The following is a 9,545-nucleotide window of genomic DNA, read 5'->3' as shown; positions in this document are numbered from 1 at the left end:
AGACTTTTTCTCTTCTGGTCCTAAAAGTTTTCAAGAGAAAAACAACTAGAAAAACTGTCAAAACATTGAGAAAGTTAACATCAACATTATTCTACAGTGACTGACAGAGAACACGTCCAGTTTCATGTTTCTCATCGTGTTTACATCTCACTGACTTTGACTCAGAAACATGAAACACAAACATGTAAACAGAGAACCGGACACGGATCACAAATGCAGTTTTATTGTCGGTGCTGACAGAAAGCGGTGCACGTGGTAGTGATTGCTCTTTGCAGATGTGAAGTCAGAATACATTCAGTCTCACAGAACATCAAAACATCGACTTTAACCGTCGTTTACAGCAACAGCACAGACATTCGTCCAGTTCTTCAGTTTAGTTTTATGGTGTCAGCAGTTTATTTCAGACAGCAGTGATCCCCCCCCCCACACACTCTGTTCACAGTTCACTTCTTCATCATCTGGAACCGAAAACTAGTTTCTGTAAAATTTTATTGGCTGAATTTCAAGAAGTTCATTCTGTCAGATTTTTGTATTTTCACCCTCAAAGAAACATTTTTTAAGGCTCAATATCTCCAGAAAAAAACTCCAACAGACATTAAATGTGGTGAGAACTCAGACAGAATCATCTAAAGCAGATCAGAAAGATTTAATGGATCAAACAGAAGAAATTTCCAATTATTGGTCTTTGAAAATGGAAAAAAGTGTCGAACGCTCAAATTTAAATTCTCTAAATATTCTACAGAACTTAGTTTTGGGTTCCAAAGAACAACAAGCATCGACACAAACAGAGCCGACAGTTATCATCAAAGGAGACTGAAACTTAAAGCAGCAAAAAAAAAGTCCAGAGTAAAGCAGGATCTGCCTCACTTTTATATTTCAGAGCTGATTTTACTCTTTTTTCCCTGGAAAAAGCTGAAAACCAAGAATAATAGTAGAAATAATACTGAAAATGTCCCACAGAAGCTTCACCACGATCAGATGTTAGTCAGCGCTGAGGCAGCAGTTAAAGGCTGAAGGCACGATGCGTTCACTGACAGGAGGAAGATCAGGCAGAAACAAGGCTTCTGAAGGCGTCACAATCTGTAAACTGGCAGCAGGATTGTCTCAATAAAGTTTCTCCATTTTGAGGCTTTTATACGTCAGCAGCAGGTTTAAAGCTCTTTCAAACACATACATACATATATATAGATATAAAGCTATTTCAGGAGTCTAAATTAAAGTTTAAAAACGTCTTTGAAACTCTCCTCGGTTCAGGAAAACATCCTGAACAACTGAAATAAACACATCTCGTCCGCTTCTGAACAGAAATCTGGAACTTTTTATGTCATTTCTCATCAGTTTCTATCACACCCACATTAGCCCGGATGTTCCTGAACACACCGTCTGAGCAGTTTGAACATAGAGAAGAACCTCAGAGCCGTTCTTTTAAAGTCAGACAGGTTTAAAGACAACCTGAACAGCAGAGAATCAAACCAGAACAGCTGAATACATTAAACACTGAAGCACTGACTGGACGTGATCAAACACGTTAACAAGTTTAAGACGTGTCTAACCAGCAGCTTTGGTAGATTGAACAGCAGACCTCCAAGGATCCAGATTTAGTTTACACATTTTCATGTTGTTTAGACGTTAAAGCTGCACTCTGACAAATACCTGCTTTAAGAACTTCGCATGGAGCTCTGTTGGTGTTCTGTGATGCTACAGAGACAAGTCTCAGCCCTGAAAGAATGCACACATTTCACAACTTTACAGCCTTTTAGTGAAACAATCAGAGATGTGGAAGAACGGCGCTCAGAGAGAGCAGCTACAGCTGATCTATGATGCATTTACTGACATCATGCACAGATTCTGGTTTTGGAGCTTGTGGAGCCTCAGAACAAAGAGTAGGACTCACCAGATGTAGACGGTGGGTGGAAGCTCACCAATGGCCACTCAGGTCAGCTGACTTTGTCCTTCCCTAAAACCACCTTTACTACAGGAAACAAGGACAACATCTGAGCAGCAAACAGGACAGTCAGAGTGTAGCTCAGGATGTGGATGATGCAGGAAGGCAGCGCTGCTATTTCCTCACCTGCTTTAGTGCAAATGTTCAGAAACGGTGTCAGGTTGGGGCTCAGTGTCTGCAGATACTAAATATTAACTGACTCAGAGGCTAAACCAACGTGATTAGGGCTTCTCTGGTAGCTCTGACACACTTATCCATAAAGGATTTAGAACTCTGTCGGCGTGTCTGCTCTCCTCCAGGCAACAATCTACTCTGAACTCGGCAAAAACACACAAAAACACAACAACTTACAGGCAGAAGACATCTAAAGTTTGAATTAAATCCTGCAGTAAGAGCTGAGTGACGCTGACACTCAGATCTGACAAACGTTAAACTCTGTGTGAGCGGCAGGACGACAGGTTACCAGAACTTCATCCGCTAAACGAGCTGCCTGTGAGGCCACGTGACGCCTGTTTACGAGGCCTGGTCGGCTCGTAATCGGCCGCGGTGAACCCAAAACCAACCGAACGGGTCAACTTTTCCATTCTGTTCTGAACCAAAACAAACCCAGAGAACATGGGATCAACTCAGTGCAACAAAGAAATAAATAACAGAAGGAGCTCTGACCGTTCTGCTGATCTCCTCCGTTCATCTTCATCATCCATAAATGTTTGGTTCTGCTCAGTCAATCAGCAGAAACATCTACAGAGCGCTTTATCTGCCTCCATCATCCTCTGAACACGCTCTGGACTAATAAAGCTTCAGCTCTGAGACCAACAGAAGCAAATCCCCGACTTAACCTGCTGGAGGAGGAAAGATGAGGAGGAGGAAGGAAAAAGAGGACAGAAGGTAAGGAAAGACGCAACAGGAGGACGAAAAGGGGAAGGAAGGAAGAAGAGGAGTAGAACTGAATCCCACCACCCCCCACGCTGCAAAATGTAAAAAGAACAACAAGTTTTTGGTTTTATAGGCGAAGCGTTGGAGTGACCCGATAAAAGGAGGCAAATTCAGATGGAAAGGAAATCAAATCTAGTGGAAAACATGAGAAAATGAACTAAGGCATCATGTGACCCAAACCCTGTGAGATATGAACATTTAACAGAGATGATTAAGGCAGAAGACGTGGTGATGATGTCAAACTGGTGAAACTTCCTTTCACTCAGACGTGATTTTCAGAGCGATAAAGTTTGACGTTTTGAATCCGTCTGACTCGGCTCGGCTCCTCGCTGGGAAACAGCAGGAGGCAAAAAGATCAAGAAACATCGGCGTCACAACCTCTGATTCTGCTTCGGCTTTTCTCAGGTTTTTATTCTCCTTGTTCTCTGCCTGACGGCCGACAGGAGATGAAAGCGGAGGACGAGGACGGAACCTGCTGAGATCTGATAGGAGCTGTGGAAAAGCGGTGAATCTGAGGGCAAAAGGCACAAACGGACTCACATGATCGGGTGAATCTGCACAAAAGTTCACTGGAGGACGACAGAAAAGAAGGAAACAGAATGAAATCAGCCTCGTTGCTCTGTCAGAAACCTTCACTCTTAACTCTCAGTTTGTTGGAGTTTGTCTTCCTGTTGGTTCCACTGTCTTCATCACTGAGCGGCTTTAGGAGCTCCAAAAGGTCCCACCATCTTCATGGCTGCGTAGTTCTGCATGAAAAACATTCAAAGGATGCAGACGGTCAGTTTCTGATTCATTTTTACATTAACTTTCTTTATTCTTTTCCTCTCTCAAGCTTTCTCTGATCACTTATTGGGATAAAACCAAATCTCAAACACTTCCTCCTTAAAATCAGCTGATTTTTGTCTACAGGGACTTCAGTAGATTTAATGAAGCACTGCACTGTAAAATAACATGTTTTTACTCTTGTATTGTTGTATTTTTAGTGTACTAGAATACAGTAAAATACAGAAAAATATAGAAAAATAATTTTAAAAAACAGTAAAAAATATAGTAAAAATACAGAAAACATATTTTAAAAATACAGTAAAAAGACAAAGTAAAAATACAATAAAAATGTCCTTATTCTTGAAAGAAAAACAGTTTCTATGTTTTTATTGCATTTTCACTTTATTTTTACTGTATTTTTATTGCATTTTTAATATATTTTTACTGTATTTTTTATGGTTAACATGTAAATGAATCATTTCAGTGTGATTTTACCAGATATTATGTGTAATTTAACTAAACATAATAACAGTAAACTGGTGTTTTTTACAGTGCAGAAGTCAGTATTTATCCCAGGTTTTCCCTTTTACACGTTTTATTTGGTTTTTATTGTGCTTCTCCTTCCTGTGACTCTTATTTCTGCGGTTTCTGATTGTTTTCACTTCCTGTCTGTCCTTGTGGCCGTCTAACTAAAGAGGAAATGATGTCATAATAAACTGGAATCTGCATTAAATTCTGCATACGGATGGATAAATGACTCCACACAAACTAAGCCAGACTTGCCGGGAAGGCGTAGAGGAAGACGCCGAGGAAGAGGAGGATGAGGAAGAGGATGATGAAGAGGACGATGAACCACTTGAATCGCCTCCACAGGATGAACTTGAGGGTCTTGTAGGGGGAGGAGAACCAGAAGAAGGACGTCTCTGGACGCCTGTGAGGAGAAAACTCCGGATGAGACGGAACATTTCCAGGTTTGAGACGTACCTGAAGGTCTGACACTCACTGAGGCTCCTCCAGGTGAGGGTTCATGTTGGGCTCGTCTCTGCCGAGGCCGGCCGGTCGCTCCTCCTGCTCCTGCTCCGTCACGATCTCCAGAGACATCTCCACCTTCCCCTGAACACAGACGGCATCAGGCTGGTGTTACTGAGCAGGAAGCAGCTGCAGGTTTCACATTAACCAGCTGATCGTCTTTATTTGAACCACCGGCTCGGTTCTGGGTTAGCTCAAAGGAAAACGACAACAGTTCTAAAAATTCATCATCATCATCATCATCATCATCATCTGTGACACTTTACTGGATAAACTGGTCCTGATGTACATGTTCATCTTCTGGAAGGTAAAGCCAAAACTTTACTGACTATTCAAGTAAAAATATAGCAAAAATACAGTAAAAATATAGTAAGAAATATAATAAAATACAGTAAAAATATAGTAAGAAATATAATAAAAATACATTAAAAATATAAGGAAATTACAGTAAAAAAACAGTAAAAATACAGCAAAAATATAGTAAAAATATAGAAAAAACATATTAAAATATAGAAAGAAATTACAGTAAAAAAACTGTAAAAATACAGCAAAAATATAGTAAAAATATAGAAAAACATATTAAAATATAGAAAGAAATTACAGTAAAAAACTGTAAAAATACAGCAAAAATATAGTAAAAATACAGTAAAAATATAGTAAGAAATATAATAAAAATACAGTAAAAATATAGTAAGAAATATAATAAAAATACATTAAAAATATAAGGAAATTACAGTAAAAAAACTGTAAAAATACAGCAAAAATATAGTAAAAATATAGAAAAAACATATTAAAATATAGAAAGAAATTACAGTAAAAAACTGTAAAAATACAGCAAAAATATAGTAAAAATACAGTAAAAATAAAGCAAAAAATATAGTAAAAATACAGTAAAATATAGCAAGGAACATAGTAAATATATAAAGAAATTACAGTAAAAAAACAGTAAAAATACAGCAAAAATATAGTAAAAATACAGTAAAAATACAGCAAAAAATATAGTAAAATACAGTAAAAATATGGTAAAAATAATGTAAAAAATATATTAAAAATATATTAAAATTATAAAGAAATTATAGTAAAAAACAGTAAAAATACAGCAAAAATATAGTAAGAATACAGTAAAAACATGGTAAAAATATAGTAAGAAATACAATAAAAAAAACAGCAAAAATATAGTAAAATACAGTAAGAATTCCAGCAAAAATATAATAAAATACAGTAAAAAAAAATACAATAAAAATATACACTACCGTTGAAAAGGACATTTCTAAGTGACCTCAAATTTCTGAACGGTCATTTATGTCCTTTGTCTTATTGCTTCATATATCCTAATTATCAATTATAAACAACTGAGCAGTAATACCTGCAAAGCAGCTGAGCTACACATAATAAATCCTGGTAATTGGTGTCATTTCTGAACCATGAACTCTGCTCCTTCCAGAGTGTGACTGAAAATGCAGCTTGTTTCTACGTTAAAGTGATCTTCTGCAGGTTTGTGTGTTTGTGTTCTCACAGCGATGATCTTCTCCCCGTTGTGCTCACAGACACACGGCCACCATCCTTTCACCGTCTTCTGCTCAAACAGAGACACCAGTCTGTCGGCCGGCTGCTCCAGCAGCTGCAGGCTGCATTTCTCTGGAGACTTGGCGGGACGCAGCATGTGGTTCAGGTCCATCACCAGGTGACCTGGACACAACCACTTATTACAGCCACAGTCACATCTGTCTGTACGATGTTTAACAAGAAGCTGGACGCTGGGAGAACATATGGAGATACAGGAAATAAAGAGAAGGACTGGAAGAACAAATGAAGAGTTCATTTGCAAAAGCAGGTAACTCCGTTTTATACATTTTCAGAAAACTCATTGTTTTATTGTTTACTTGAGATAATAATAATAATAATTACACTAATAATTTATTTTTCTCTGTTTCTCATGTATTTTTCTACTGAGTCAAATCCACTCAACTTCAGTTTGATTGATATTATCTCAAGTAAACAATAAAATATAAAGTTTTCTGAACATTCATCAAAACGGAGTTATCTGTTTTTACAAATAAAGTCTTCATATGGAGAAGAGAAAAGTAAATAAGGAGAGAAAGAAGACAAAGATGAGGGGAGAAAATGGAGGTAATGATAGAGGTAAAGTTTATTATCACATAGTCACTGAGTGAAAACAATCTGCATTTATGAGAAGGATGGAGGAACTTGTTTAAACTCATGATATCGGTCCAAAAAGTGCTCATTTGATCACCTGCAGTGTGTCATAGTTTGAATAACTGAAGCTGTGACGTCTGACAGCACCCAAAAAAAGGACCAACGTGTTTTACCGACCTTTGTGTTATTTTTGAGGCTCCATTATTGGTGTCTTCTATTATTTGAACTCTCAGCTGCCATAGTTCAGTAAAAAGATGAGAGAAACCGTGTAGGTCTGATGCAGTTTGTCTCTAAGTGGACTAATTCAGTCTGCTGTGCTTCTAATCATTAAAATGAAGCCACAGACAGCAGCAGCAGAACCTCCATGGAACGGCTTTGTTTACATTTCTTCTGACTTACAGTGAAAATCCACTTAGTCGATCTGTAGGAACGGAGGCCCTCCTGTGTAATGATATCATTTAGTTTATAAATTAAAACACCTTAAAGCTACACAGTAAAAACAGAAGATTTCCACTCTGAGCTGATTGTTTGACAGCAAGATTTAGTCTGATATGAGTCCAATGAAGTGGAAACAACCGTTATTTCTACTCGCTGAAGTTTTGCTCGTATTTACAGATGTTTCCTGAACGCCTCACATTCAGGTGGAGGTCCAGGTCGACCAGGCAGTCAGGGTTCCTCCTGGACTCTGGATGACCTCCTGAACCGAGACCTTCTTATCAGACTATGGAGTCTTAAACTCTCTGTTTGAGAAGGTTCTCTGGGGTGAAGATGTGTGAAGCTCAGCAGAACGAAGCGTCCTTAATGACTAATCACGGAGCGCTCACAGTGAGTTATGGCCGATGCTGCGGTGGAGGCCGTTAGTAGCGTTGTGATCTCTGTTGACGTTAAGTATGGAGGGATTGTGGGCTGAGGACAGACGAGGAATCGACTGGAAGTGTTTTTCCAGAAGCCTCGCTGCAGTTTGACAGCGTGACCGTAGGAAAAAGGCTCGACCTTCACGCCGAGCTGGAAGATTAACCGTCGGCGGTCCGGCTGGACGAGCCGAGGACAGCCAGAAATGGAAAAAACGCTTTGAGGTGGCCACGGAGCCGCAGACGGTACGAGGCGAACAAAGCCGAGCGAGACGGTGACGGACAAGAGCAGGTCAGAATCTGGATTCCTCATCTGGACCCGCAGAGGGACCGGGCCTGCAGACCGTCATCCGAACAGACGGAAACCGAAGCCGAGCCGTGAAAGAGGAGAAGCTCCGAGAGTTATTCTGAGGGACCCGACCGGGGCAGCGTCAGGGGTGAAGGAGAGGCGGCATTTTGACAGCTTGAGTCTCGACAAGAGAAAATAAAACCAAACCCTGGTCTCTGCCAAATGTGCCGACACAGTGGAAATGGAAGAGTGGTAATTCTGAAGACAAATGTTATCACAGTAGGCCTTCAACATCGCACAGATGGCTCCCTGGACGGATTTACCGCCGAGACTTTGGCCAGAAAAAGACGGAAAACCTGTCAGAAAGTCATCCTCACAAAGAATTAGATTTACTTCTACCAACAGACCTGCAGAGGAAGAAAATACTCAGAGTAAACCAAAATCAAAAGGCTTTAAAGATATATATTTTGCTATATTTAGTGAAATGGCACAAAAAAAGTCATAATAATAAAGTCAACATCAACAAAATGTGTTTTTACTGATAATTTGTTCTTTCACTGTTTGACTGTCAAATTATAATTATAATTTATATGCACTCCATCCAAGTGCAGTAAAAAAATAGATATTTTCTGTTGTTTTTACTGATTTTGAATGTTATAATATCCCACCATTTCTCTCATATTTTTATTTATCAAGCAATTTAAAAAAAAAGGTTAAAAATGTTGGAATAATGTGAAAATTAAAAGTTTAAAAAAAACTAAAAAACAAAAAAAATCTGTAAAGTAATTCTATTTTTGAAAGTGTACTTTTATGGTCACACATTGTAAAACAAATAAGTAAATACAGAGTAATATAGGGATAAATTTAGAGTAACCAATTAACTTCAGCATGTTGTTGGACTGTGGGAGGAAGCCGGAGAAAACCCACGCATGCACAGGAGAACACGCTAACTCCACTTTGGCCTATTTATTTATCTATTTATTTATTTATTTTTAAGAATGTTTTATTTTACATTTTGACCTGCTGTTTATTTCATTTGTTTTATGATTTTTTAATGTAATTTAAATGTTTTTCTTTTCTGTGGTTGTATCAGATGAGATCAGTTCAATGAAGCAGGTAAATCTGCAGCCGCAGGTTTTACCGAGGTAGTCGTCGAAGGAGAACTTGTCGTTGTCCCAGATCTGGATGGTCAGTTTAGGAGCCAGTTTAGTCTCAGCTTTGTCCAAACTCCAGAAATGTTCCTGCAGAAACACCAGAATCAGAAAAAAAAAGATCAGAGATGTTGTTTTATAACAGTAAGGTGTGTCTTTGATGATCTGTTTGTTGTACATTATAGTGCAGCAAATAAATGTTAACAGGTGTGTGTCTGAGTGTATTTAATGTACTAACACCTCCAGTAGATTCACACTAAACCGTCAGACACAACCTGATCCTCGCTGACCAACTTTTCTCTTCCTGTTTCCTTTCCCTCAGTCGTCCTTTTTATCTGCTGCTTTTCACACGTTAATTTAAATAAATCTCCTGTGATTTGAACGTCAGAACACAACTAAAAGCTGCACTAAAAACATACAAT

The 9,545-nt window shown here is 38.6% G+C and overlaps 1 protein-coding gene across 1 annotated transcript in view; it reads right to left on the bottom strand.

Annotated features, from left to right (window-relative positions):
• Nucleotides 1–201: 201 nt before the first annotated feature.
• The window catches only part of dysf (dysferlin, limb girdle muscular dystrophy 2B (autosomal recessive)), a 111,152-nt gene continuing 101,808 nt past the window's right edge, over nucleotides 202–9,545 (bottom strand). Inside the window, 5 exon segments of the mRNA XM_051944189.1 lie at nucleotides 202–3,627; nucleotides 4,430–4,577; nucleotides 4,650–4,759; nucleotides 6,192–6,364; nucleotides 9,114–9,213. Of these exon segments, the coding sequence (XP_051800149.1) occupies nucleotides 3,571–3,627; nucleotides 4,430–4,577; nucleotides 4,650–4,759; nucleotides 6,192–6,364; nucleotides 9,114–9,213 (588 nt within the window). The 3' untranslated portion in view covers nucleotides 202–3,570.

This window comes from Acanthochromis polyacanthus, chromosome 23, assembly GCF_021347895.1.
Source record: "Acanthochromis polyacanthus isolate Apoly-LR-REF ecotype Palm Island chromosome 23, KAUST_Apoly_ChrSc, whole genome shotgun sequence".
In the NCBI taxonomy this organism is placed as follows: domain Eukaryota; kingdom Metazoa; phylum Chordata; class Actinopteri; family Pomacentridae; genus Acanthochromis; species Acanthochromis polyacanthus.
Note: the sequence above shows the minus strand (reverse complement) of the source record. Positions and strands in the feature narration are given on the sequence as shown.